Source organism: Diplodia corticola (assembly GCF_001883845.1).
Source record: "Diplodia corticola strain CBS 112549 chromosome Unknown scaffold54, whole genome shotgun sequence".
NCBI classification, from domain to species: domain Eukaryota; kingdom Fungi; phylum Ascomycota; class Dothideomycetes; order Botryosphaeriales; family Botryosphaeriaceae; genus Diplodia; species Diplodia corticola.
The window spans coordinates 24120-51451 of NW_017971533.1; the positions used below are offsets into that span (position 1 = coordinate 24120).

At 58.0% G+C, this 27332-nt stretch overlaps 10 protein-coding genes across 10 annotated transcripts; 5 read left to right on the top strand and 5 right to left on the bottom strand.

The window, feature by feature from the left end:
- Nucleotides 1–171: 171 nt before the first annotated feature.
- On the bottom strand, nucleotides 172–3566 carry BKCO1_5400010 (amp deaminase; the record flags this gene model as incomplete). Its single annotated transcript, XM_020277214.1, has 3 exons — nucleotides 172–802; nucleotides 853–1973; nucleotides 2025–3566. 3 exons carry the CDS (start codon nucleotides 3564–3566, stop codon nucleotides 172–174), a joined length of 3294 nt encoding a protein of 1097 aa, XP_020127173.1.
- Nucleotides 3567–4000: 434 nt separating this feature from the next.
- On the bottom strand, nucleotides 4001–5352 carry BKCO1_5400011 (zinc finger c2h2-type protein; the record flags this gene model as incomplete). The annotated part of the gene is made up of 2 exons (XM_020277215.1): nucleotides 4001–4177; nucleotides 4228–5352. 2 exons carry the CDS (start codon nucleotides 5350–5352, stop codon nucleotides 4001–4003), a joined length of 1302 nt encoding a protein of 433 aa, XP_020127172.1.
- Nucleotides 5353–6265: 913 nt separating this feature from the next.
- BKCO1_5400012 (26s protease regulatory subunit 7) lies at nucleotides 6266–7765 on the bottom strand (the record flags this gene model as incomplete). Its single annotated transcript, XM_020277216.1, has 4 exons — nucleotides 6266–7145; nucleotides 7219–7448; nucleotides 7501–7615; nucleotides 7671–7765. The coding sequence occupies 4 exons, from the start codon at nucleotides 7763–7765 to the stop codon at nucleotides 6266–6268; spliced, it is 1320 nt and encodes a 439-aa protein (XP_020127175.1).
- Nucleotides 7766–8117: 352 nt separating this feature from the next.
- BKCO1_5400013 (t-complex protein 1 subunit delta) lies at nucleotides 8118–10090 on the top strand (the record flags this gene model as incomplete). The annotated part of the gene is made up of 8 exons (XM_020277217.1): nucleotides 8118–8168; nucleotides 8221–8272; nucleotides 8325–8347; nucleotides 8407–8436; nucleotides 8488–8517; nucleotides 8568–8736; nucleotides 8794–9194; nucleotides 9248–10090. 8 exons carry the CDS (start codon nucleotides 8118–8120, stop codon nucleotides 10088–10090), a joined length of 1599 nt encoding a protein of 532 aa, XP_020127174.1.
- A 543-nt stretch (nucleotides 10091–10633) lies between these two features.
- Nucleotides 10634–12838, bottom strand: BKCO1_5400014 (succinate dehydrogenase; the record flags this gene model as incomplete). The annotated part of the gene is made up of 3 exons (XM_020277218.1): nucleotides 10634–12077; nucleotides 12138–12595; nucleotides 12797–12838. The coding sequence occupies 3 exons, from the start codon at nucleotides 12836–12838 to the stop codon at nucleotides 10634–10636; spliced, it is 1944 nt and encodes a 647-aa protein (XP_020127169.1).
- A 1040-nt stretch (nucleotides 12839–13878) lies between these two features.
- Nucleotides 13879–15399, bottom strand: BKCO1_5400015 (60s ribosomal protein l3; the record flags this gene model as incomplete). The annotated part of the gene is made up of 4 exons (XM_020277219.1): nucleotides 13879–14134; nucleotides 14185–14858; nucleotides 14915–15071; nucleotides 15308–15399. The coding sequence occupies 4 exons, from the start codon at nucleotides 15397–15399 to the stop codon at nucleotides 13879–13881; spliced, it is 1179 nt and encodes a 392-aa protein (XP_020127168.1).
- A 1615-nt stretch (nucleotides 15400–17014) lies between these two features.
- Nucleotides 17015–18895, top strand: BKCO1_5400016 (protein phosphatase pp2a regulatory subunit b; the record flags this gene model as incomplete). Its single annotated transcript, XM_020277220.1, has 6 exons — nucleotides 17015–17058; nucleotides 17241–17281; nucleotides 17381–17478; nucleotides 17530–18172; nucleotides 18223–18818; nucleotides 18872–18895. The coding sequence occupies 6 exons, from the start codon at nucleotides 17015–17017 to the stop codon at nucleotides 18893–18895; spliced, it is 1446 nt and encodes a 481-aa protein (XP_020127171.1).
- Nucleotides 18896–19679: 784 nt separating this feature from the next.
- On the top strand, nucleotides 19680–20885 carry BKCO1_5400017 (glycosyltransferase family 39 protein; the record flags this gene model as incomplete). Its single annotated transcript, XM_020277221.1, has 4 exons — nucleotides 19680–19739; nucleotides 19790–19815; nucleotides 19865–20222; nucleotides 20280–20885. The coding sequence occupies 4 exons, from the start codon at nucleotides 19680–19682 to the stop codon at nucleotides 20883–20885; spliced, it is 1050 nt and encodes a 349-aa protein (XP_020127170.1).
- Nucleotides 20886–21598: 713 nt separating this feature from the next.
- BKCO1_5400018 (glycosyltransferase family 39 protein) lies at nucleotides 21599–24095 on the top strand (the record flags this gene model as incomplete). The annotated part of the gene is made up of 3 exons (XM_020277222.1): nucleotides 21599–21934; nucleotides 21991–23626; nucleotides 23677–24095. 3 exons carry the CDS (start codon nucleotides 21599–21601, stop codon nucleotides 24093–24095), a joined length of 2391 nt encoding a protein of 796 aa, XP_020127177.1.
- A 498-nt stretch (nucleotides 24096–24593) lies between these two features.
- On the top strand, nucleotides 24594–26090 carry BKCO1_5400019 (px domain-containing protein; the record flags this gene model as incomplete). Its single annotated transcript, XM_020277223.1, has 1 exon — nucleotides 24594–26090. The coding sequence occupies one exon, from the start codon at nucleotides 24594–24596 to the stop codon at nucleotides 26088–26090; it is 1497 nt and encodes a 498-aa protein (XP_020127176.1).
- Nucleotides 26091–27332: the final 1242 nt, after the last annotated feature.

The following is a 27332-nucleotide window of genomic DNA, read 5'->3' on the forward strand; positions in this document are numbered from 1 at the left end:
AGATGTTGCTGCGAGCAGAGATTGAACTCCGAGAGAATCCATATCGTATCCATGCAGAAAAGCCAGCAAGTAAGACACGGTTCCGAAATGCCTTTTCTCCTCCTTCGCTGACTGCATCCTGCGTTGAATCATACGCCATTTCTCTACTGAGCATGCCGTCGGCTATCCTCCTCATTCCTCGTCCTCGCCCTCGCCCTCCGACTCCTCTTCCAACGGATCGTCGAAGACTGCCGCGTCGCTCGCATCCGTCAGCGGGTGTGATCCGCTCTTCTTAACCCCCACCCACGTGCTGTCCAGCTCGCCTCCCTCCATGGCTGGTCTCTGCGTGTTGCTGCTCTTGCGGTGTCTGCTCACCACTCCCGGGAAAAGTCGAGGCTCGTGAGGGTCGAGATGTGACGCCGATGCCGACGTGACGCTCTGCTGTGGAGAAAGGGGCGGCCCGAGGAAAGGCTGCGGCATCGGTATCACCGACGGCGTTGTCGCCACCATCGAAGAGGACCGGTTGGTTTTGCGGCTGACGTGCATCGGGTTGCTTCCAGCTGTGGACCCATCATCGCGGCCCACGAGGTCGCTGGAAGAAGCTGACATTTTGAGGTGAGCATTCTTCACACTCGTCAGACGGTCCTGTGGCGCTGATGTGGGAGCTTGAGCCAGAGGCACGTCAACCTGCAGAGTCTTTCTCGCCGTGGGCGAAGCCGGTTGCCGCCCCGTCCCATTTGCTGCTTGCTCGGCCGGCGTCTTCGCCGCTACGTTGCGCATCGAGAGCGGCTCGCTGGTGCCAGTGCTGGTGTATCGGGAGATCCTGCCATCATATTAGTCGCTGTTCGCAAAAAGACTCGTCCATCCACTCACATGGCGAGCTCAGCCTGCAGGGTTTCGTGGCGGAACGCCTCTCTGATGTTTGGTACATTGACTTTGCTCATGTCGTTTCCTGCAACACCTGGCAAATGGTAGTTCGCACCCAGCCATCTCTGCTTGACGGCGTGCTCGAAGCCACTCTGCTCGACCGAATGCTTGGCCAGTTCGCACATATCCACCGCACTCAGCTTGTAGATCTGCGCCGCGACCGAGTACTCCTCGATCAAGGGCTCTTTGGTGAAAGCGAATTGAAGAGGGTCATCCGTAGACAGAGACACGTTCAGGCCGCGCTTGAAGTAGGAGAGGAACGGGTTCCGCTCGTACGCCAGAAAAAGCGCGTTGTTGCTCAGCGGAGACATGGCAATGCCGATTTGGTCCAGATAAAAGATATATTGAAGAAGAGGAACCTTCCTGAGCATCAAGCCGTGGCTGATGCTATGGCAGCAAAGGACCGTTGCCGCCAAGTGGTCCGTGTCGCCGGCTTCACCACAGTGCGGCCTGAGCAAGAATGTATTGAAGCCTCGTTGCTTGCGCCAAACGTTGAGTGAGGCGATGTTGGCGAAGAGATAGTAGATCCAGTAGCTGTAGGGAGGGTTTTGCTTGGTATCCCACCACTTTGGCTTGGGGAACTTCCTGTAAAGCCGACGTTCGGGCTTGCTCTCATCATCAACACTGTCAAAGCCAATGACCCTCTGCAAGAAGATGTGCAGCTTTGGGTGACTGTTAGGGTCTTTGGTAACCTCGAACAAGGGCTGGAAAATGTTGCGAACAATCTGCTCAAAGTTGTCCATCAAGTTCGAGCTCTTGTAGACGTCGTAAAGACGAGGGACCTGGATGAGCCAGCGCACGTTGAGAGAGAAGAGCTTGTTGTCGACCACCCATGCGGCTAATTTGTCCCACTCCTCAAGATCGCGGCCGTAGATGGAGATTCTCCATTCCACCATTTGGTACTTGCTGGACTCTAGATCCGCCATAACCTCCTTTGTAATCTCTGCCAGGTAGCGTCCGTGGATGTAATTGTCAGTCTTCAAGAAGATGGTCCTCAGCCTGGATTCCCCGATAGGGTTGTACTTCAGATTGAACTTGTCGAATCGGTGGAAACTGTCCGTGTGGGCCTGCAGACATCAGCAGAGAACAAAACATGTGTGGCTTGACCCCAAACTCACATGCATATCAAGAGTGTCAATACTGAGGTCATACGCAGTCAAGTTGATACTCTCAAAGACCTCTCTTAGGGTCAGATGCTTGCCGTCTCTGTACAGTACGACCTCGTCGGGAGACTTCTTCATCTTACTCTTAATGAACCGAAGCAGATGTTTCTGGTTCATGCAGGCAGAGTGATGAACGTGAGTGTCGACCTTACGGACGTTGTAGAAGTCTCTGTGAGGCACCTTCTTGCTGTCCGCTATCTCCTGATACTCGTTCAGCAAGTAGTAGAGATTGAACTTTCCCTCGAGATACTGCAGACGCCTGAAAGCAAAACTTTTGATGGGCCCGTCGGTGGACACGCTGATAATCTCGTCTAGATCCATGTAGAACTCCCTGATATCCGGAATGTTCACCATGGGCTTGTTAAGCTCGGCGGAAGCCTCGGTCTCGTAGACCTGGAATACACTGCTGTCGTCGAGCTTGAAGTTCATCTCCGAGGGGCCGGGGAGAGGCAGCAAATCATCAATGTCGAAGTCCTCACCGATGTCATGACCTGGCTTCCTCGGCGGCTTCGGGGCTGCTCGCGGCTTCGCATCAGGATCAAGCATCTGGCTGTTGCTCATGCTGTTGAGGCCATTGGTAGCAGTACCCGCGTAGCGGTTGTGGTCCCAGGCAGGATCCGGCAGAGGAGGGTAGATTTCCCAGCTAGGGTCGTCTTTGGGGTTGTCGAAGTCGCCTTGCAGGGAGAGACGCATGTACTTGTGGCGGATGTCGAGGACTTTCTGAATCTGCGTGTAGATGTTGCGCAACTCCTCGGCGACACTGGAATCGTTGGCAGCGAAGCCGCCGTTGCCGTAACCCACGCCAACGCCGGCGCCGGCGCCGTGTATGCCGTGCTGCTCCAACAGCGGCTTGGATTCATGGGGAAGAGTAGGGTGGTGACTGTGGGAACGAGCGGTGCGATCGGCCTCGAGAAACGGATCGTCTGGCTTGGCGTGGGCGTAGTAGCTGGGGGCACCGAACGCACCGGCGAGGCTGGGGAGCTTGTCCGGGTTGGGGGACTCGACCTCGACGGGCAGGGTGGAGCGATAACTGGTGTGTCCCTGGGCGTGGACGGTGGCGCGGGGCGACCGCTGGGCTCTCGGAATCATGTCGCTGTCGCCGTCCTGGGACCAATTGCTGCTGCCGACCTGGGTCTCGAGCTGGTGGCGCTGGAAAAACTGCTTGGCCTCGGAGTGGCTCATCTGCTTCTCGGAGGCGCGGTCGTAGAAGGCCGTCCTGCGCTGTTTATCCCTGGGCAGCAGACCAGTTTGTGCGCCGTCGGATGCATTAGCAGCAGTGCCGGCGGCATCCATGCTGGGGCCCGCATCCCCGCCCCCAGGCCCCGTCGGCTTGCTTTTTTGGGCGTCCTGTGCCTCATCGCTGGGGTTCTCGGACGCGTCGCGGTCGTCGGACAGCTGCTCGAGGGCGAGCTGGTCCTCCTCGGAGGAGAGGTCGGCGACGTGCAGGTCGGGCGAGTCGTCGGGCGACAGGGCGTGGGCAGCTGCGAGGGCGACCATGGCGCGTTAGCCAGCGGGGTGGGACATGGTGGCGGGCAGCAGCATACCGGTCGACATTTTTCTTGTCCAGGTGGGAGGCGGCCCCCTCCGATAGAGTTATCGCGCGGATCGACGCGAGCTTAGACCCTCCGCCGCGTCTTGGCAGCGCCGGGCGTGACGTGGAGAGAACAGCGAGCGAGAGGAGCAGCGAGAGGAGCAGCGAGAGGGGTCGCACAGCTGGAGGCCACAACAATGCCCGGTGGCGGCGCAGTCTGCGTTATATGCTGCGCCATGACTCGTGCGCGGCTGCTTCTGCCAGTTCCTGGCACGCTGGCGGCTGAGAGTCTACAGTCATCAGGTGCCGGGGCCGCCGCTCTACGTATTGTGGGGATGGTGGCCAGCGACCCACCGGCTGCGTGGGGAGACCTCAGGAGAAGGCCCATCCATGTGCTATTCTACACGCCCAAATCCTCGTCTCCAGGCCGTGCCTCCAGGAGCCCGTGGTGCGCGCGCTTGACGTGGTCGGCCCATTCCTTGGAGTCTTCGAACCACGCGCCGCAGTCAAAGTGCGCGCACGCCGCGCCCGAGTGCTGCTGCGAGTGTGTGCGAAGCTCAGACTCGTTGCCGAATTGCTGCATGGCCGTCAGCACGCTTGGCCCGGCACAAAGAGCGGCGGGCTTACCTCGTGGCAGCTGACGTAGGGGCAGTGGAACGCTGGAACCGCCCACTCGCTGCCACCGGCCGGCTGCTGCTCCCCCTTCCTCTGCACCTCCTGCACCGCGTAGTCCTGCCCGTGGTCCTGCCCGTAGTCCTGCCCGTTGAACTGGGCCGCGGATGAGGTTGTGTTACTCGCATCGACCACGTGGCCCAGGATCATCCTCAACCTCGCCACCGCCTTACTATCCAGACGGTCCATCCCTGTCTTGGCTTCTTCAAGCTGGCTTCGGGCCGCCTTGACCACTGGCAGCATCTCTCCCCACACTTCATCCGTGTAACCGTTGAGCACGTCGTCCCACTCAGCCAGCCAGTGGTGCCGCTGCGCATTGCTGAACGCCATGACGCCCTCTTCCCCGGATTCTAGCGTCCGGGACAGGTCTCTGATTTCTTCCTCCAGCTGCGGATTTGCAAACTCGGGCCGGAGGTTCAGAGGATTCTGCGGTGAAACGCCATTGTGCTGCGGTGGCGGCGGAAGGGACGACTTCATCTTATCAGCTATTTCCTTTTCCTCCGGAGAAAAATTCTGTCCGAAGAGGTCATTGACCGTCTCTGGCGTGGGATCTGCCATCTGCATGTCCACGAATTCTTCTGTGGAGAAGCTAGGGTCGGAGAGCAAACGCCTGACTTCAGCGCCGTCGTCGGGTCCATTGTGTCCGTTGGAGGCGCTTTGATGACTCGATTTCGAGCCATAACCGGCGAACTCACCAAGACCATCCAGGGCACGATAGGAGTCCATATCAAAATGGTCATCCAAAGAGAACTCGGTCGAAGTGGACCGGAAGCCCTCCTGAGACCTAAACTGTTCACCGCTTCCGTTGATGGCACGTGATGACGACCCGTTCTGTCTGGACGGTAGCGTTTGCGCCCAGGTCGAAGGGCCTGCGGCTTCCGTGCCGCTCTGAAGCTTCCTGGAGAGCCCGGATCCTGAGGCAAAGGCAGACCGGGCCTCGTCGGCGCTGCCACTACCGAACGCGTTCCTGGCGAGGCCCGAAGCCGAGGCAGCGATTCTGGATGACATTGACGGCTCTTTGCCGTTGTCGCGAGGAGGCGCAGCATCCTTGTGCTCCTCGGGCTTCTGCTGGTGGTCCATGTCGTACAGAGAGACGGGGGAGGGATGAGGTTCCTATAGAAGTTTTGAGATGAGCCCAAGGGTCAAGCCTCATGCGGGGAATGACGGGGGTGTCTGAGTCGGCTGATGCAGGCCGGCGAACAAGGGATCTGAGTCGAGAACAGACTCGGTGTGGACATGGGTTTCACATGAAACCGAGATGCATACCTTGAATATCACGAGCACAGCGTGGAAAGCGAGGAGGGTTCAAGAAGGGCCGTCGCCGGACTACCTTGCCGTTTGTGAGACTTTTGTCCCGCTCAGATGCAACCGAGCTTCGAAAATGCTCTCTGATAGGATTAGATCCGTACGTGCGGGCTGTGGCGATTGGGAGAGTGTGGTCAACGAGTGTAGAAGAAACAGGACGTTCGTTGACAAGTTACTCCAGGACGAAAGGAAGGAATACCAAGCAGCGCCTAACAAGCATGGCGGGATCCGGCGCACACGCGCGCCCTGCCGGGAGCCTTCGGCAAAGCGCCCGAGGCCGATCTAGCCGCCTTCGGGTCCGGTCGGGAAGACCGCTCACCTCTCACCTCTCACCTCCGGCCGTGATCGCGAGCCCGACTGTGCTCGTGGGGATCCATGGTTAGCTGCAATGCTCGGGTAACACAAGAGGGCGCGAGCAAGCCATAAAACGTAGTTTTCAACGCCTTTCCCGGCCGAGTACACCAGACACGGCAGCACACCCCTTACACTGGAACCTTGAGTACGTCATTACTGATCGTGTGTGATGCCTGACCTTCTACTTCCGAGGATCCTCTAGTATTGTACATACACACGCCCTTCAATCGCCATGCCGTGCCAAAGTCCTCCGTTCCTGAACGCGTAAACCCAATCAAGAGCCGTAATGCAGAGAAGCCACCACAACGAACCCTCTGGCGTGTAGCCTCCCCGATTAGTTGTACTGCATGTAGGTAGCCGTCGAGTTGAACTTGAGGTTGCCCTTGATGACCTTGTCTACGGCAGCCAGGAAGTCCTTCTCGGTAGCAACCTTTCTCCTGGCGCGGATAGCAAACATGCCCGCTTCGGTAGCAACGCTGCGCAGCTCAGCACCAGTAGAGTTGGGACACAGACGCGAAATGAGCTCCCATCTGATGTCGCGCTCAACCGACATGCTCTTGGCGTGAATCCGGAGAATGTTGGCGCGTCCCTCCATGTCAGGCAGCGAGAACTCGATCTTACGGTCGATACGCCCAGGACGCATGAGAGCAGGGTCGAGCGTTGATGGCCTGTTGGTAGCGAACATGACCTTGATGTTACCACGCGAATCGAAGCCGTCCAGCTGAGTGATCAGTTCCAGCATGGTACGCTGCACTTCGTTGTCACCGCCCGCACCGTCATCGAAACGTGCTCCTCCGATAGCATCAACTTCGTCGAAGAAGATGATGCAGGCTTTCTTCGTCCGCGCCATCTCAAACAACTCGCGCACCATACGAGCACCCTCACCAACGTACTTCTGCACCAGCTCCGAACCAATGACACGGATGAAGGTGGCATCTGTCCTGTTGGCGACAGCACGAGCGCAGAGCGTCTTGCCGGTACCAGGGGGGCCATAGAGCAAGGCACCCTTCGGGGGATCGATTCCAAGATTGACGAAACGCTCCGGCGACAAGAGCGGCATCTCAACGACCTCGCGCAGCTTCTCAATCTGTTCCTTGCAGCCGCCAACATCGCCGTATGTCACGTCGGGCTTGTCCTCGACAGTCATCATGGTAACGGACGGATCGATCTTGGGAGGCAACGGCAGGAGAATCTGGTACTTGTTGCGGTCGACGCTGTCGACGAGCGTAACGTTGTTAGGACATCATTGCTATCCTTCACGACAAGAGACCGAGGGAGTGGACTTACCCAACACGCATGCCCTCCTCGATATCCGTAGGACTGACGCGCTCGCCCAAGTTGACGACGAACTTGGCAATCTGCTTCACGTTGATCACGTACTTGCTCTTCTCTGAGTCCTTCTCGTCCTGGATGATCTTCGTACATCTTGCGACCTGCAGCGGTTGCTCCTCCTGCATGCGTTGTCTGTCGGCTGCGATGTCCCAGAGGTGCGGCGGCGCAAGACCGGTGTCAGATTCCTAGCGACAGCGTGAGATGGCAACGACGGTTAACGCGGGCGGAGCATGCTACCTTCACGCCAATCTTCTCGTTCACGCTTTGCTGCTTGTCCTTGATCTCCTTCTCAAGCTTCTTCAGCTCCGCAGCGTAAGGCGCGGCACCATAGGTTTTGAGCACTTGGATGTCCCTGCATCGGAGTCAGCGGCCGTGCTGCGTTTCCAGAGCTGCTGGAGCTGCCGTACTCATCGGACAGGGGCGTGATCTTCTTCTCTTCCACCTCATCGTCGGCGTAGCTCCTCTGGAACTTCTCCCAGTTCTGGCCGGTGGCACTGGGCATGTTGGAGGTCGGGCGACGTGTCGCACGTCGGAACGGGTATCAGCAAGGATCGGTCGGGTATGGAGCGGGTACGGAGAGCGTGCTGGCAACGGGGCGGGTGCGATGGTGGGTGAGGACGGAGCGCGGTCGATGGGTGAGGTGTTGATGCAACTGGAGCTCGCGCCGCTGGCGGAAGGTCCAAGGGTAGGTGCGTATGTAATGGCCGGCGGCTTCTTCCGGCGTGCCTGAGGCAGCCTTCCGCGAAATTCGACCGCCCGCATCGCGTCCCGCAGTTTTCGGAGAGTGTCACTGCTGCACCCCTCCGCGTTACTCCCTGCCAACACCTCCAACCACCTTCCCATCACGCGTCAAAATGGCCAGTGCTGCAGTTTCCAGCGGTGGCTCCGGCAATGCCGCCTTCAAGGTCAATAAAATAATTTCCTAGCAGCCGCAGGTGGCAGCTAACCGTGTTGCAGGACAAGGAGAAGCCCCAGGCGGTGCGCACGGCCAACATCGTTGCCGCAAGAGGTATGCACTCTGCAGCGTGGATTGAGGCTACATTTGCTGACTCCCGGAACAGCTGTTGCGGATGCCATCAGGACTGTAAGCCAAAAGGAGGGCCTCAGCAGGAGCTGGACAGCAGGCTAACGTTGCAATACTAGTCGCTGGGTCCGAGGGGTATGGATAAGATGGTAAGGTGTTCCATCTTCGACGTCATCTACAGCTTCCTGACATATCTCCAGATCCAAACCGGCAAAGGCGAGACCCTCATTGTAAGCTCCGCGCCCCCTCAAGACGAATCTGAAGTCCTGACCCGCCCAAGACCAACGATGGCAACACTATGCTCCGTGACATGAGTGTCCTTCACCCCGCGGCGAAGATGCTTGTCGACCTCGCAAACGCCCAGGACATTGAGGCTGGTGACGGCACGACGTCGGTGGTTGTGATTTGCGGTAGCTTGCTAGGAGCGGCGGAGCGGTTATTGTCAAAGGGTATACCTCGTGCGCCGGAAACATGATTTGAACGCATACTGAGACGCAAGTACGCAGGTATCCACCCTACCACCATTTCGGAGTCCTTCCAACGTGCGGCGGCGGCAGCAGTCCAGGTCCTCCACGACATGTCCATTCCTCTCGCCCTCACCGACCGCGCCGCGCTCCTCAAGGCCGCATCCACCTCCCTGTCTTCTAAGATCGTTGCTCAGGAGCCTAAGCTCGCCCCGATGGCCGTGGATTCCGTCCTTAAGATCATCGACGTGAAGACGGCGGATAACGTTGACTTGAAGAACATCAGGATTCTGAAGAAGCCCGGCGGTACCGTGGACGAGAGCGAGATGGTTGACGGTCTGGTGCTGCAACAGCAGGTTGTGAAGAGTGGCGGTGGCCCCGTGAGAATGGAGAAGGCCAGAATTGGTCTGATCCAGTTCCAGCTGAGCCCGCCGAAGCCTGATGTAAGAGTGGAGCTTGGGACAACATGAAGCCGGCCGTGCTAACTGTTTGCCAGATGGAGAACCAGATTGTCGTCAACGATTATAGGCAGATGGACAAGATCCTCAAGGAGGAGAGAACATACCTGCTGAACATGGTGAAGAAGATCAAGAAGGCCAAGTGCAACGTTCTCTTCATCCAGAAGTCCATCCTCAGGGACGCGGTCAACGACCTCTCCCTGCACTTCCTCGCCAAGCTCAACATCCTCTGCGTCAAGGAAATCGAGCGCGATGAGATCGATTTCATCACCAAGAGCACCGGCTGCAAGCCCATTGCCGACATCGATTCTTTCACCGAGGACAAGCTCGGCTCGGCCGACCTAATCGAGGAGGTCCAGAGCTCCGGCGCAAGGATAGTCAAGGTCACTGGCGTCAAGTCGCAAGGCCAGACCGTTTCGCTGGTGTGCCGTGGCGCCAACTCGCTCATCCTCGACGAGGTCGAGCGCTCCATCCACGACGCGCAGTGCGTGATGCGCTGCCTGGTGAAGAAGAAGGCCCTGCTTGCTGGTGGCGGCGCCCCGGAGATCGAGATCGCACAGTCGCTCGCCACCCAGGCGCGCTCGCTCAGCGGCACCGAGGCCATCTGCTGGAAGGCCTTCGCCGACGCCATGGAAATCATCCCCGTCACCCTCGCCGAGAACGCCGGCCTGAACTCCATCAAGGTCGTCACCGAGCTGCGGCACCGCCACGCCCTTGGCGAGAAGCAGGCCGGCATCTCCATCAAGAGCGGCGGCGTCAAGAACAACATCACCGACGAGAACGTCCTCCAGCCCCTGCTCGTCTCAACCTCCGCCATAGAACTGGCGGCCGAGACCGTGAAGCTGCTCCTCAGAATCGACGACATCGCTCTTAGCCGTTAAGAAATGGGTGAGAGTCATGTAATGGGGAATGAAGAAAGGAGAAGTTTTATGAACGAGTCTGATGGGAAAGAAATGGGGTGGGCTCCTTTTAAGAGGGATGTCTGGCGATTTTGGCAGAACGAAGGCGATGATAAAATATGCTAGAGAACGATTGTATAATCAAAAAAAGCCATTTTCTCCCCTTTTCCTTGGGATGAGAGGAGACGAGTGAACATGTACTGGCATAATCTGCATGCGCTGGCACTTGGTCACCCCAGATATTCAACTCGTTTTGTGTAATGCAAAGACCGGAGTTCATCGTGTTTGGCATACTGAGAAAATCATAATCATCCCCACGTTTTAAACATCGCGAGTCACTGTATGCGTTATGGTAACGACAAAAGGTCGTATAAATACGTCTGTAAATAACGCCATTTAATTGTAACAATCGGATAAAAACATTTACATGACAGCTCCTTGGATATGCTAACTCAATAAGTCCTGTCTTTTGCTTGGCCACTCCATCCATCACATCCAGTCACACCCAAAGAATCCCTCCGTTCTCTAGTATGTTCTCTTGAACGGCGGGACGGCCTTGCACTCGCTCTCGTCGAGTGTGGTGCCCGTTACGGCGCGGTAACTGAGGTCAACCTTGCCGTGGGGCTTCTTCTGCCAGGTGAGGGTGTGCTTCATCCACTTCTCGTCGTCACGGTCGGGGAAGTCCTCGCGGGCGTGAGCACCACGCGACTCCTTGCGGTTGGCGGCAGCCTCCGCGGTCTGGACGGCGCAGGTGAGCAGGTTGCGGAGCTCCAATGTCTCGACGAGGTCCGAGTTCCAGATCATGCTGCGGTCCTTGGTGCCAACCTGGGAGAACGAGGCGTCAACATCGTGGATCTTGCGGACACCCTCGTCGAGCGACTCCTGAGTACGGAAGACAGAAACATCCGTCTGCATAGTCTTTTGCATTGCAAGGCGGATGTCGTGCGTGGACTTGGGGCCTTCGGCGGTGCGAACGTGGTCAACAATAGAGATAGAGTCGGCGCCAAGGTCTGCGGACGTGGGCTGCGGCTTCTGGCCAGGGGTGAAGTTGTCACGGATGGTGTGGGAAACAGCACGGCCAAAGACGATAAGATCCAGGAGGGAGTTGGCACCGAGGCGGTTGGCACCGTGAACAGACACGCAAGCCGCCTCACCGCAAGCGAAAAGACCGGGAACGACCTTGTCCTTACCCTGCTCATCAACGGTAAGGACTTCACCAGTGTACTTGGTAGGAATACCACCCATGTTGTAGTGGACGGTAGGCAGGACAGGGATGGGCTGCTTGGTGACATCGACACCCGAGAAGATAGAGGCGGTCTCAGAAATACCAGGGAGACGCTCGTGGAGAATCTCCGGGGGCAGATGGCTGAGCTGGAGGTAGATGTGGTCCTTCTCAGGACCGACACCACGACCCTCACGGATTTCCATGGTCATCGAACGGGAGACAACGTCACGGGAGGCCAGATCCTTAGCGGTAGGAGCGTATCTCTCCATGAAACGCTCACCCTCCGAGTTCAGTAGGTAACCACCCTCGCCTCTCGAACCTTCAGTAATCAAGCAACCAGCGCCGTAGATACCAGTGGGGTGGAACTGAACAAACTCGAGATCCTGGTTGGGGAGACCGGCACGGGCAACCATGGCCATGCCGTCGCCAGTGCAGGTGTGGGCCGAGGTGCAAGAGAAGTAAGCACGGCCATAACCACCAGTGGCCAGGACGGTGTTCTGAGCGCGGAACCTGTGAAGCGTGCCATCCTCCTGGTTGTAGGCAATGACACCCTTGCAGACACCGTCCTCCATAAGCAAGTCAATGGCAAAGAACTCGACGAAGTACTTCGTGTTGTGCCTCAGCGACTGGCCGTAAAGAGTGTGGAGAAGAGCGTGACCAGTTCTGTCGGCAGCGGCACAGCAGCGGTACGCCTGACCACCCTTGCCGTACTTCTGCGACTGACCACCGAAAGCACGCTGGTAGCTGTGGCAAAGTTAGTCGGTACCTTTTTTTTTTTTAACGCGCGAAGTTGCCTGAGCTTACATCTTGCCATCGTCAGTTCTCGAAAAAGGGCATCCGTAGTTCTCAAGCTCAATGACACTCTGAGGCGCCTCGCGGGTCATGTAGTGGATAGCGTCCTGGTCGCCGAGCCAATCCGAGCCCTTGACGGTATCGTACATGTGCCATCTCCAGTCGTCTTCGTGCATGTTTCCGAGCGCAGCATTGATTCCGCCCTGCGCGGCGACGGTGTGGGAACGGGTGGGGAACAGCTTGGTGATACAAGCAGTGTTGAAGCCAGCCTCGGCCAGACCGAAGGCGGCGCGGAGACCGGCGCCACCAGCACCGACAACGAGGGCATCGTACTCGTGGTCGATCACAGGGTACTTGTTGCTGAGGAAAGGCGATGCCTCCTTGGCGCGGAGCGGCTCGTTCGTGAAGATCTTAGAGACAGGCCTAGTGGAGGAGAAGGCGCGTGTCTGGGGACGAAGGGCTCGGGAGAACTGCAGCGGTGCATGTCAGCCACAGCAGCAATGAGAGGTCGGCACAATGAAGTATCGATTGACGTCGATGCAATTGAGGCGGGCGGCGGCACGCGGGTCAGACACACCCGCACAGCACTGGGAGTGCGGGAGCTCGCGGGGCTGCGGTGCTGCGTTCGGAGCTGGGGTAGGTGACGAGGGGGGGAGGCGGGGAAGGCGTACCTGTGCCGAGGCGGCCAGCTGCCGCAACCTAAGGGCGGACATTTTGGGGATGGGGGAGAGTGGAGTGGTGATGGTGTTGCAAGAGCGTATGCGAGCGGTCTTGGTACCGATGCGCTAGCCACTGCATCCGACTGTCCTCGCTTTCGTCAGGAAAAAAGGTAGGGCGCTGATTGGCTGTCGGCCAACCTCGGGATTGTGACCAAAAGCCTCGAGCCCGCGATCCGCGCGCACAGTCGTGAGATGGACCATCCGACCCGACAAATCTTCGCCGCCACCAGTGACAGTGGACGCAATTCTAAGCTCGCCCGCGCATCGACGCTGGACTTGTGCCTCAGTATCGCTGGACCACCTGTGCGCTGCGCCCCATCAGCAATGGCAGGCCATCGGCATGTGAATGCCGAACTGCTTGGCCGAGGGCGATCAGATGACCGCGCGCTCTGCCCCGCGAAATGCACCACCTTCTTCATATGATCCCGTTGCCAATATTCAACGTTGGCTTGACTACGAGCAGCATCTTACACTGAAACCAATTGATGTAGTCCAGAGCTCGGACTCGCAACTGGTGTCACGATCTCGTAGTCGCTCTTCCAGATGAAAGTCGGAGCTTGCCAGAATTGCCCCCGAATCATCTCCCGCGTCTGGCCGTACCCACCCCCGCGGGTATACGTTTACCCCATCGTGCTGAGCGACGAAAGACTGATCCCGCTCTCTAGCATATTCTGAGAGGCTTCGCAAACGTGTACAACTAGTCCATGAGTAGAACCGAGGTTGAATGAACCGCGTTATGAGTTTCTCCACGTCTGAGGACAGAATGGTCCTTTCAACGCCGTCCTGAAAGCCTGGATAATTCTGTAATCCGTGCTCAGCCTGTCAGCAATCGCACACATGTTGACCACTTGCAGCTAACGTCATTTGGCATTCCATTGAGTCCATGACCTTCTCATTGAGTATCTTTTTGGTGAGTGTGCGCGCGTCTTTTAGCTACGTCACACTGAAAATGGGGGAACATGAAAACGCCATGTAAGCTACCACCAGCCCATCATGAATTGAGATGCTAAACCAGACTAAAGAGAGAAAATAACCTAAGCAGAGGGAGCAAGGTCCTTCTTGAGGGTGCCAAGGTATTGCCTCTTCTCCGCCGGGGTCTGGTAAGCACCGTGACCGAACTTGGACGAGGTGTCGATCCACTTGAGCTCGACCTTCTCGAGAGCCTTGCGGCTGGTGTGAGTGAACATGGACTTGCGGAGAGTCACGACCCTCTTCTTGGTACCGGGGACGGAGCCCTTGAGGAGAACGAAGTCGTTCTTGACCTCGCCGTAGCGGACGAAGCCACCAAGACTGCCAACTTATCAGAATTTATTCCACTAGGCAGGGAGAAAGGAACTTACGGAGTGATGGTCTTCTTGGAGACGTCGAACTCGGTCGAGGCGTTGCCAGCATCCTCACCCTTACCAATGCGGTAGATCTTGTGGTTGACCGAGGTACGGTGGTGGTAACCCATCTGACCGGCACGGGCAACGGTCCACTGGACGTGGGACGGGTGCCAAGCTCCAATACAGGCGACCTTGCGCAGACCCTTGTGGGTCTTGCGAGGAAGCTTCTTGGTGCCCCACCTGGAGGTGACACCGTTGAAACCGTGACCCCTGGTGACGGCGATGACGTCGATCACCTCATCCTGCTCGAAGATGGAGCCGACCTCAATGGGCTTCTCGAAGAGGCCGTGGGCGAAGTCAACCTTCTCGGCAATGCTGCCGCCGTTGACCTGGACCTCCATGAGGTGGGCCTTCTTCTGCTTGAGAGGAGTCTTGGAGACTTGGGTGTGGGCGAGAACGCGGACGACGGTGCAGTACTTCTTGATGCGCTCGAGCTCGCGGGTGATGGACTTGCCGCTGTTCTCGGAGTACTGCTTGGCGTACTTGGTGAACGCCTTCTTCTTGCTCTTGTACCAGTTCTTGTAGAACCTCCTCTTGATCTCATCCGACAGGTGCTCGGCCCAGACGGTGGTGAGGGAGCGGAGACCACGGGGAGTCTCGATGTAACCAACAACACCGATGGCGATCAACTAAAATTCGAATCAGTAAACAAGGACTGATTGGAAATTTTCCATGGGTTGCATACCGGAGGAGTCTCGACGACGGTGCAGGCCTCGACAACCTCCTTCTTGTGGAGCTTGGCGCCAGGACGGTCAAGGTCACGGACGATGGTGGTCATACCGGCCTTGAAGCCCATGGTGGCGGTGAGGTGGACGGGCTTCTTGGCGTCATCCTTGGGGAAGCTGCGATAATTTGCACGTCAGTTATCGTGATCGCGCGACTGCGGGTGCAGTAGAAAACGTTGCGAAAATCGTGCCCCGAGGTCCAAATGGCACGCAATTGACTTCGGTGGGGGTTGTTGAAAGTGCGTCTTTCCCGAATTGTTCGTTCTCCTTGTGTGCAGTCTCTTCGCCCTCCGTCCTCCTCTTGCTATGCTGGTTGTCGAACTCGCAGAAACAGCGCTTGGGAGTAAACGTACCTCTTGACCTTTCCTCTGTGGCGGGAGGCCCTCTTGCGGGGCAGGAAGGCCAGCGAACCGTGGCGAGGAGCCTCGTACTTACGGTGGGACATCTTTGCGACGGTGTCGAGGGAGGGTTGTCGTCGTCCTGTGTCGTCTCACTGAGCAAGAAGAGAAGCCTGTGGGCTTTTTCGAGCTGGTGGGAGTTAGGCGAAAGGCGCTAGTGCGAGCCGAGGATAAGCCGCCCGGCGCGCCACACGCCCTCCAAGGCATCGAGGCACCGGGCAGCTAGCAACCATGCGCGATGGTGGGACAGCCTTTGTACCTAAATCCTTTGCAGTGTGCTTGCAAGTTGCCCCAAATCTGTACATCACAGCGGATCTCCGACCCCGCCCTTTTCTCCACGCCATGTACGGCCTCCCCTCGAAGCTCATATTTGCACATTTGCACCAAGCAAGGAGAATGGAGTATGATGGCAAAATGAATGCAGTGAGCGCCGCGTACGCTACAAAGGAGGGTCCGCAATTGGACCGGCCTTCAGTATGCAGGCGGATGTAAGACCCTCTGCAAGACACCGTCTGACCTCCCCATTGACCGCGCTGCGCGTGTGCGCATTCTTACGCACCCAACGCCGAGTTCGCCCTGCCCTTTGCTACCAATGAGGTCGTGTTGCTTGGAGGTAGGGGGTGAAGCAGCCGGCTATAGCATGCGAGTTCGCGTGAGCGTGTATAGGTCTGGTCAAGCCTCTGGCTAAAACAAGCGGCAACTATTAATTGGCCCGCGGCGCTGGCCACCAGGGTAGCTCCACAAGGGAAGCTCTCCTGCATGACGTGACCCCAGAAACAGCCCAGGCACCGTGGCTTATGTTCTGCAGCATCAGTCCATCGAGGTTGGTTGGTGTCAGGCCCCGGCGGCAATCGTGGCTGTCTGCGATTGTGGGCGTTCCTTTGACAGCCCGGCTGGGCAGCGCTGCTTTCATGCATGCGCCCAGCCCTTGCCTGGCTGCGGCCGCGGCAAGGCTTTGAGCGCGCCAGCCCAGCAGCAGAGGGGAAGAGATGGAGGATTTAAGGTACCAGCGCTGGCGGGAGTCATGCGGGCGACACCTACGTCATGCGCCGTGCAGCGCTGCCGCGCAACGCATGATCGGGCGGGCGACACAGCGGTCTGCATCGCCCTGTGCTGCTGTGCTGTCCGAATCATTCCTCAGTCGAATAAGCGGCGAGCGCTGTGAGGATTCATGCGCTGGCAAGCGGGCCTGTGTCAACCTACCCGCACGAGTTTGCTTGGCGTTCGGACTTTCCCAGGCTCCGGGGCTCGTCACCTCTGCCGCCCGCCTGGCTGTTCCAATGTGCGAGAACAGAGCCCCCGCTAACAACCAAACAATCACCACCCACCCCGACTATCTCCCGTATGTAATTGCCCACCGCCCGCCGTCGCCGCCTGCTCACCCCGCCACAGCTGGAGACTCGCTTCCCCACCGGCCGTGCCTCTTTGCCGCCCGCCCACTCCCCATTCAACGGTGACGCGCCCAGTCCTAGCCGGTTTCGTCCAGCCGTGCTCCGCGGTGACATCGTCTCAACGCCTGCAACACCACCGCTGATACCCTCCGAAGACCCCGCTGATCACACCCGCCCGCTCGCCCAGCCGTTGCGGATCCTCAACACGCCATCCTTTGCCCTGCTTTCGCTTGCTCTAGCCTGAGGCCTTGTTGGTGCAGCTTTGGAAAAGATGGTAGAAGCAGAGGGCAACCCGACCACTTGGAAGTTCACTCAGTAAGCGCCACCCCAGCCCAGCCCCATTGCCGCCCGCACACCCGCCTGGTTTGGCCCGACGCTTCGCACTGTCGCCTTGACCCGAGCCTATGGCACGGCCCTTCCACGAAGCTCCTCAGCCTCATACCATCCGCATGCCCGAAAACGGCGTTTCGAGCGACGGCTGACTGCGACGCCTCTAGGTGCTTCGGTGACAAGGGAGATGTAGAGGATATCACGGAAGGTGTGTTCGGCTGTTCTGCGTCCAAGCGCCCCACCCCCGCGCCCTCCATTGCGCGACGTACACCAACCAGAACTCGAGCTAACCATACGCTGGCTACAGCTGATATCATATCTACCGTCGAATTCGATGAGACGGGTGATTATCTCGCAACCGGTGACAAGGGCGGCAGAGTCGTCCTCTTCGAGCGGAATAGGACAGTGCGTTGATAGCTCTCGCCCCGCGCACACCGCATCTGCTGACCGGCGCAGAAAAAAACCTGCGAGTACAAGTTCCACACCGAGTTCCAATCGCACGAGCCCGAGTTCGACTACCTCAAGTCCTTAGAGATCGAAGAGAAGATCAACAAGATCAAGTGGTGCAAGCGCCAAAACCCCTCCCACTACCTGCTCTCCACGAACGATAAGACGATAAAGCTATGGAAGGTCTTTGAGAAGTCCCTCAAGGTGGTGGCGGAGAACAACCTCTCTCAGGAGTTGACCCCGGCGGGCGTCCCTAGCGCTGGCGGCCCAGTCCAGCGCCCCGCGTTCCGCTCTGCCGCCGATCTGAAGTTGCCGCGCCTGACGCTCCACGACACAGTTGTCGCCGCCGTGCCTCGCAAGACCTATGCTAATGCCCACGCATACCACATCAACAGCATATCCGTTAATAGCGATGGTGAGACCTTCATCAGCAGCGATGACTTGCGTATCAACCTATGGAACCTCAACATCCAGGACCAGAGCTTCAACATTGTCGATATCAAGCCGGCGAACATGGAAGAGCTCACAGAGGTCATCACGGCTGCGGAGTTCCACCCGGAGTCATGTAACCTGTTCATGTACGCCAGCTCCAAGGGCACGATCAAGCTGGCGGACATGAGAGAGAGTGCGCTTTGCGACCAACACTCGAAGCGTGAGTTTTGCGGGAGCCCCTAAGAGCGCAATGACTGAACTTTACCGCAGAATTCGAGCAGGAAGAAGACCCCCAGTCGCGCTCCTTCTTTTCCGAGATCATCTCATCTATCTCCGACGTGCGATTCTCGCGGGATGGCCGCTACATTCTTTCTCGTGATTACCTCACTGTGAAGATCTGGGACGTGAAGATGGAGAACAAGCCGATCAAGACCATCCCTATCCACGAGCATCTCAGGCCGAGGTTATGCGATACGTACGAGAACGACAGCATCTTCGACAAATTCGAGGTTGTCTTCTCAGGCGATGCGAAGAACGTGATGACGGGCAGCTACAACAACAACTTCATGATCTACCCCTCTGACCCTGACAAGGAAACGGAGGTCGTTCTGCAGGCAGACAAGTCGGCGTTCAAGGCGAAGAAGGTGGGTATTCCGACGCCGATGGGCGGCAATGCGGCGACGAGCCCGACGGGATCGAGTAAGAAGGGTAGCTCGAGGGCGGGAAGCCCGGCAGCTGGCGCCATCGGCCCCGGGCAGAGGATGAGGAAGGAGACGGATGCGGATCAGATCGACTTCAACAAGAAGATCCTGCACATGAGCTGGCACCCGAACGAGGACAGCATTGCCATCGCGGCAACCAACAACGTAAGTCTGGACCAGGGCAAACGCAAGGTAGCAGCGGCTGATGTGACTCGCAGCTTTTCGTCTTTTCGGCATTGTAAGAAGAGCAATGGGCTCATGGAGGAACATTTGGGAGGCGTTCGCCCGACCGCAATCTGCTCTTCCTCACTAATCCAGCGCCTAATTTCGTCGTACTCAACGGTGCAGCTAGATAGCATTCTCATGATGTCGATGAGCCAAGACTGTAGAGCCGGAAAGGTGGGCGCATCGACACAGACGTCGGAAATGAAATGTAAAAGGACTAGTCCACGAGACATGGGTGTTGTTTGGTGCTTTGCCGTGTTCAGCCGTGACTTTGGCGGCTTGTGACGACCAGAGATTGCACGAGTGCGTCGCACGTGTGCCGCCTTTCCTACGGAGCGGTCCCTGGCGCACGCGATCGCCCAGCAGTTCAGCTGCGACGGCGATCCTCAGCCCTACGGCCAGCCGAGAAGCCAAGCGGCACAGGGGTGTGCGTGAGTCGTTGACAAGTCCGTGACACGGTTGCCAGATCGACCTGCGACAAGCTTTCGCCGCCGCCAGGAGAAAGCCTTCGCCAGCCGACGATGATAGTCTAAGTGAACACCAGTTTTCCCGAAGTACTTGCGCCGCGCGTCTTCAGTACCCAAGTTGCTTGTTGTCCTTTCAACTCGGCTTGATCCACACAGCGGCCATCCCACTGACACAATAGACCACCGTGCGGCCACGCCTCCGTACGTCGGACCCCAGTCAACCGTTTGACAGCCGCCGTTGACTTCTGACATCGGGTCTTTGCAGGCCATTCCGCTACTACCTTTTCATCCTTCATCTTTGTTGCAGACCGCAACTGTCTTTTCTACGGCGATCATGATACCTCTCGCACCAGTGGGCATCACGGGCCTTATTTTCGGTGGCTGCTGCTCCAATGTAAGACTCCACTTGACATGGTTCAGCAACTACGACTGACTTTGCAGTAGGTGTATGCGCTTGAGGCTATCGTCAAGTAAGTGCTTTTGTACCCCATTGATCCAGCCAGAGCTCACACCAAGAAGACGGGAGCCGGACAGTGGCCTCCTGATCACACTTGGGCAATTCGTTCTTGTATGCCTTGCAGCGTTTCCGTCGCAATTCGACCCCAGCCGGCCCTTTTTTCTGAAGAGGAGCCCGGTGCCGTTCCGAAAATGGTTCATGAGCGCATTCATGTTCTTTGCTGTCAATATGCTGAACAATTGGGCGTTCGCCTTCCGCATTTCCGTGCCGGTGCACATTATCCTGCGCAGCTTTGGCAGCGTGACGACCATGGGTGCCGGATGGCTTCGTGGCAAGCGCTATTCTACCCTGCAAGTTTTCTCGGTGGCGATGCTCACAGTTGGCGTGATCATCTCCGCGTGGGCTGATGCTACCAGCAAGGTGCGGATGTAGAGTTGCGAGTCTTCTTTAGAGCCCCAGGCTGACCAATTGTTGAAGGGAAAACCCATGAGCACGTCCGGGATCAACTTCACGGACGCATCTTTTGAGGCAGGGCTCGTCATCCTTCTCGTGGCGCAGCTGCTGTCTGCGTACATGGGCGTTTATGTGCAGGAGATCTACGAAGAGCATGGCAAGCATTGGGATGAGAACCTTTTCTACTCCCACCTGCTCAGCATCCCCATGTTCCTCCCGCTCCAAGGCACTCTGATGTCGCAATACACCCGGCTTGCCTCGTCGCCGCCGCTCTACCTTCCTTCGTCGGTCTCGTCCTCGTTGCCGCTCCCGGCGGCAAAGATGCTGGCATCGGTTCCCGAATCCGTCTTCATGCTGCTGCTTAACTCAATGACGCAGCTTCTCTGTATCACCGGGGTGAACCTGCTCAGCGCAAAGTCCTCGGCAGTCACGGTCACCATTGTGCTCAACATCCGCAAGCTAGTCAGCTTCCTGGTCAGCATTTGGCTGTTTGGCAACAAGATGGGCGGCCAGATGATGTTTGGTGCTTTTGTCGTCTTCGGAGCAGGCGGTCTGTATGGCTGGGAGACGACGGTTGGTATCAAGAGGAGAAAGGAGGCGGAAAGGCTGAAGGAGCTGAAGGGCAAATGAAGGCCAACGGTTCAACATCACAAAAGACACAGGGGTGGAGAGCGGTGGAGAATAGACATGGCCGCCACAGGAACTTCGATAGGAACTCAAATGCAACGCTAGCCTACACGTATATCCAGAGAAATTCCACGCCAATTCTCTCCCTATTACATCAAATGATGTGGCGTTCGCCCCCTTACGTGCCATTGACATGCAGGCACGGACGGAGACATTCCCGGTAAACAATCGCTCTGCGCGTTCAAACAAAAGCATTGACACGATCCATTGAAGGCGCGGTTTGGTATGCAGCGCAGATGAAACTGGAGGCAGTTTGATTGCTGCAAACCGCGCGTCACGCATGCTCACAGCGGCGGTGCGGGGGAGCAGAGGTCCCGCAGGCAGCGCCCAGCTGCGCCCAGCAAGAACAGCGGCAGCGCTGCAACGAGCTTTTAGAGCGGTCGCGAGACACGGCAGCTGGCGATTGCACGCCTTCCAGCAGGCGGGAGCGCATGAGCAGAGAGCGGGCGCATGGGCGGAGGAGAGAAGAGGGGACGCGACGCGCACCCCCCTGCATCCCGTCAGCCACAGGGCTCCACCGGCCGTCTGAACACCTAGCTGGAAGACCAACTGTACCACCGGCATCCAAATTCTTTCGACACCACACTCCTTCGCCGCCCAGCTTAAGAATTGCCCTCGCCCTGAGCACCAGGTAAGCAGCCGTGCAGCCGCCCGCCATGCCGTCCGCGCAGCCCGCTAACGTCCGCTTCGCCCAGCTGTCCTCTGCGGCTCGCAGCCTGTGGCCCACCATGAGCTCGCAGCCACCACCCTCCACCCTGAAGCACCGCGGTCGCGACAAGAAGCGCCCGGCCACCCCGACCGCCGACAGCCCAACAGACAACAAGGTCAATGGCGCCTTCCAGCGCGCCCAATCCGAGGCCCAGGCCAAGATTGGTGCCGAGTGGGACTACAAGATCGCCTTTGCCGTCGTCACCCTGCTGGGCTTCTGGACGCGCTTCTGGGGCATCACCCACCCCGACCAGGTCGTCTTCGACGAGGTCCACTTTGGCAAGGTGAGTTTCCCCCCTCAATGCCGCCCTGCGAGCTTGCCTGACCCCCGACTCCGCAGTTTGCCTCGTACTACCTCCAGCGCACCTACTTCTTCGACGTCCATCCTCCCTTCGGAAAACTGCTCTTCGCCTTCGCCGGCTGGCTCGTCGGATACGATGGCTCGTTCCTCTTCGAGAACATTGGCGACTCGTACGTCACGAACAAGGTTCCCTACGTGGCCTACAGAGCTCTGCCCGCCACCCTGGGCGCCCTCACCGTTCCCACCGTCTTCCTGATCATGTGGGAATCTGGCTACAGCCTTCCGGCTTGCTTGACCGCCACCGCCCTTGTTCTCTTCGACAACGCCCACGTTGGCCAGACCAGGCTCATTCTCCTGGACGCGACCCTGATCTTTTTCATGGCTCTCAGCGTCCTTTGCTACATCAAGTTTTACAAGAACCGCCACGCTGCCTTCTCCCGCAAGTGGTGGAAGTGGTTGATTCTGACGGGCGTCTGCCTGAGCTGCGTTATTTCCACCAAATACGTCGGTCTTTTCACCTTCTTTTCCATTGGAGTTCCTGTTGCCTTTGATCTCTGGGATCTGCTGGACGTCAACCGGAGGCAGGGCTCTCTCTCTCTCCCCGACTTTGGCAAGCACTTCGCCGCTCGCCTGACCGCCCTCATTATCATCCCCTTCTTTTTGTACCTCTTCTGGTTCCAGGTCCACTTCTCTATCCTCAACCGCTCCGGCCCTGGCGATGATTTCATGAGCCCTGACTTCCAGGAGACGCTCAGCGACAACGTCATGACCATGCAGTCCCTCAGCATTGACTACTTTGATTCCATCACCATGCGCCACAAGGAGACCAAGGTCTACCTGCACAGTCACGTGGACCGCTACCCTCTCAGGTATGACGATGGTCGTATTTCCAGCCAGGGCCAGCAGGTTACCGGCTATCCCCACAACGACACGAACAACCATTGGCAGATTCTTCCCGCCACTGCTCCTGTCGACCAGCCGCGCCGCGTTAAGAATGGTGATCTGGTCAGGTTCCGCCACTTGGTGACCAACACCATGCTCCTGACGCACGATGTTGCCTCGCCGTACTACCCGACCAACCAGGAATTCACCGCTGTTGACATGGAGGCTGCCAATGGCGACCGCTTCAACGACACCGTCTTCGAAATCAAGATCGAGAACGGCAAGCCTGGCCAGGACTTCAAGAGCATGGGTTCGCACTTCAAGCTCATCCACTGGCCCACCAAGGTTGCTATGTGGACCCACACCACACCTCTGCCGGACTGGGCCTACAAGCAGGCTGAGATCAACGGTAACAAGAACATTCAGCAATCTAGCAACGTCTGGTATGTGGATGAGATTCCGTCTCTCCCTGTCGACAGCGAACGCCGCGTTCAGGAGCCACGGAAGGTGAAGCAACTGCCTTTCTTGAAGAAGTACTTCGAGTTACAGCGGGCTATGTTCTTCCACAACAACGCTTTGACCAGCAGCCACCCGTACTCCAGTTTCCCCATCTCCTGGCCTTTCTTGCTTCGTGGTGTCAGCTTCTGGACGGAGAACGACACGAGGCAGCAGATCTATTTCCTCGGCAACCCGCTTGGTTGGTGGCTGGCTAGCAGCCTGCTTGCCGTCTTCGCTGGCATCATCGGAGCCGACCAGCTAGCTCTCCGCAGAGGCGTCGACGCCCTTGATTTACGTATGTTTTTTATCCTCATGTTTCAGCCATCTTCAGCTAACTTTGAGTAGGCACGCGCTCCCGCCTCTACAACTCGACTGGTTTCTTCTTCTTGACGTGGGCGGCGCATTACGTGCCCTTCTTCATCATGGGTCGTCAGCTCTTCCTTCATCACTACTTGCCTGCACACCTGGCATCAGCGCTTGTGACGGGAGCTCTTGTTGAGTTCATCTTCAACATCGAGCCCCCGACGGCCGAGGAGCTGGAAGCAAAGAAGAAGAAGGGTACGGCGCGCAGCTCTCGCCCCGTCCGCGAGAGGCTGGCAGGCCAGAACATGTACGGCACGTGGGCAGCGACTGGCGTCATTGTGGCAGTTCTCCTCTGGAGCTTCTTCTTCTTCGCCCCGCTCACCTACGGCAAGCCTGGCCTTGACGTGCCTCAGGTCCTTGCCAGGAAGTGGCTCAACTATGACCTGCACTTTGCCAAATAAAGTTGCCGAGTTTCTGTCGGTAGTAGAGGTTTCGCGGGAGTTGAGGTTGATGGAGTCAGTTGGGGGTTGGATGGAAAGGTGTGCACAATCGTGATTCGGCTTTCGGCCACAGACTTATCTCCTTTAACTATGGCCTCTGATTGCCGGGCAGTTCTGGGCATGCTATGGATGCTATATTCGTTTGTGTACACAGTTATCAATAAAGAAGCTTGAAACGAATGCGCGTACGAGCATCTGGACGAGTAGGATAGATGCCTTTTCACGAGGCTCGTGCCGGTGCTTGGCAGGCATGTGGCATGTGGCTGGTGACGTGGTGGCTGGAGCTTTACTAACACCCCGCGTCATCCAAGCTTCCCTAAGCTGCCACCCGTCTCTGCCGTTGTCCCGCCTTCGTTCCCTGTAGCTTTCAACTGCCTCCTTCCCCCATCCAGTCAGAGTCGTCAGTGCTGCCTAGTCGATACTTGCCGGCGCCCGCGCCAGCCACGCACGCCGTCATCTATGCCCGGCTACGACATCCGGGCATACCTTTCCAACGCATCCGCGTCTGTCGCGAATCCCGCTTCGACGGCGACGGCGGCGACGACGACGGAGCAGCAGCAACAGCAACAGCAGCAACAACAACAAGGAACGACCACACCCCGCACGCCCCGCCGCTCGTCATCTAATTCCTCCACCCTCCCGCCGCGGAGGCACCTGCCTTGGCTGCACGGGACGAAAACGCCGTCGACCACCACCACCATATCACCGCGCACGCCTCGAACCGCTCGAACCGTTCGAATCAGCGAAGGCGGCGGCGGCGACGACGTTGATCTGACGCCGACGACGACGACGACGACGACAGCTACTACTGCTACTACCACCATCACCACGACCACGCCCCGGACCGCCGAGCGCGTCGACGACGAGAGCGCCAGCGCATACGCCATGTCGGCGAGCACGTCGCGATATCGCACGCCGCGGCGGGGTCGGGGCGGCGACGGGGGCGGCCGCTTTGCTTCCTCTTCCACGACCACGACCCCCGCCACCACCACCACCACTCCCCGTCGCGGGCGTTTCTCGAACAACACGTGGTATTGCGACTGCAACGCTGCTGCTGCTGCTGCCGGCGAGGGAGGTGGTGGGTCGTCGTCGTCGTCGTCGTCGTCGTTGCAGCAGCCGGCGAGCAGGTTCAGGGTGAAGAAGGAGGGGCCGAATAAGGGGAGGTGGTTTTATACGTGTCATCGGAAGCCGGGGGATGAGAGGCGGTGCGGGTTCTTTTTGTGGGAGGAGGAGGCGAGGGCGAGGGTGGCCGAGGGGGCGGGCAGTGGTGTTGCGGGTGCGGGTGCGGGTGGTGTTGGGAGAGGGAAGGCGGCGAGTGGTGGTGGTGGTGGAGATGGTGGTGGAGGAGGGGCGGCGGCGGCGAAGAGGAAGTGGCAGGAGGAGGTTGATGGGGAGGGGGATACGACGGAATATGAGGATGGAGATGAGGACGAGTATGGGTGGGGTAAGGATGTGGGCGTGGAGGATGCAATAGGGAGGGTGGTGGATGCAGTGAGCACGCCGTCGAGGAAGGTGTTGAAGAGCAACGCAGGTGCGACGCCGGGGGGTTCTAACGCGATGGTGATGACGCCCGTCTCGCAAAGGGGCATTGGCGGTGCCATAGCGACGCCTAAGTCTGTGAGGATCAGTGCTGCAACGCCATCCACGAGGGGCGGTGGTGACGACGACGATGCTGGCGTCGCCCTCGTGCCGGACGTGCTGCGGGTGCTGAACGAGAACGGCGTCGATTTGAACGACGAGGCTGGCGAGGCGCTGCAAACGGTGCTCAAGTCGCATACGCTACGCATGCAAGGCCTGATTAGGGGCAGGGACATCTCGCGCCTGGCAGTGCGCGAGAGGAATGCGAAGATTGGACAGCTTCAGGCGCGCGTGACGGCGCTCGAGGCGGAGCTCGAGACGCAGAAAGCCGTGATAGCGAACTTGAACTGGCAGAAGGAAACGGGCCACTTTGACTGAATGTTGGCTAATACAGATGAAGAGCTGGAATGTGTCTTGTCTGGACGTCTTTTTGTCGACATTCTTCTTCCCACGCATCGACATCCGTTTTCAATAGTTCGACTGCGTTTTCTGCAGACACGACATGCGTCCAGGCTATGGACCGGATTCGGAAAGACCACCTCGCGTGGCGATCGCCGAGGCATGCGAGTGTAATCGCCGGGACGCCAGTCTCCGAACCCGTCGGGCATTTCCCACACCTTCTTTTCCTCGTCTTGGGAAAGCTCCTTGTTAGACGATAGCACGATACCCGGTGGTTTTGCCGGTTTTGATGACAGGATCTTCGGAGGGTTGGCTTCTTGTTGCACGCGCTACATAGATCCAGGGTTTTGAAACGCTGGCTTGCTTTTTTCTGTCTGCTTCGCGCAGAGGCAATCACGGTCACACACACCGCTGTCCTTGCTGCCGTTGCTTTTTCTGCCAACGACGTCACTTCTGCACCGCGATCGAACAAAGGAGCACGAGAGAAGTGGGATAGAACACGTGCGGTATATGCAAATGCCCTATGCCACACCCCTTGCAGTCCTTTTCTTACCTCATGCCGAGTCATGATGGCTTGTCTTATGTAAATTGGCCATGGTCACCAAAGCCAGTCGGCAGATATCACAGGGGATGGCGAGCTGCGGTGCGAATGCATGGACGGCAGCGAGGTTTGCTGTGTAAGCATGCATGCGTTGCAGATCAGTGCCGGGCTTAGAAATTATTTACGGCTCAGCGGACGGTTGTGTCGCCATAAGCACTGTGCCGTCGAATGTCCTGACCATCTCTTTTGCTTTTTCTCACTGCTGTGCGACGCAGGGCGGAGTTGACGCATATGAGGCGGGCTTGCCACGGATGTGTAAGCATGCATGCGGTTGAGAGTCGGGTGGGCTGATGTTGCCGCAGCAGTATGGATCCGTGAGGTGTCGGGTTGGACCAGAATAATGATTATGAGCGAAGAAGCGGACAGATGGCCAGCAGGGGAGCCGAAGACGCGCGGCAGAACGTACAATGGCGGTTGTTTATTCCCGCCAACCACAGGGCATCACAAGACAAGGGCGGTCTGGGAGGTCGGGTGCTAAGCATTGCTAAGCTTTTAGAAGGCGACGGATCTGTGGGGCAAGGAAAGGGGGCACGTTTGGCGCGGGTGCGTGTTTGACGGCGGCGATTGGCTGGATGTGGGGAAGGTCCGCGTAAGACTTGGGTCCCCCCGTTGGTGACGAA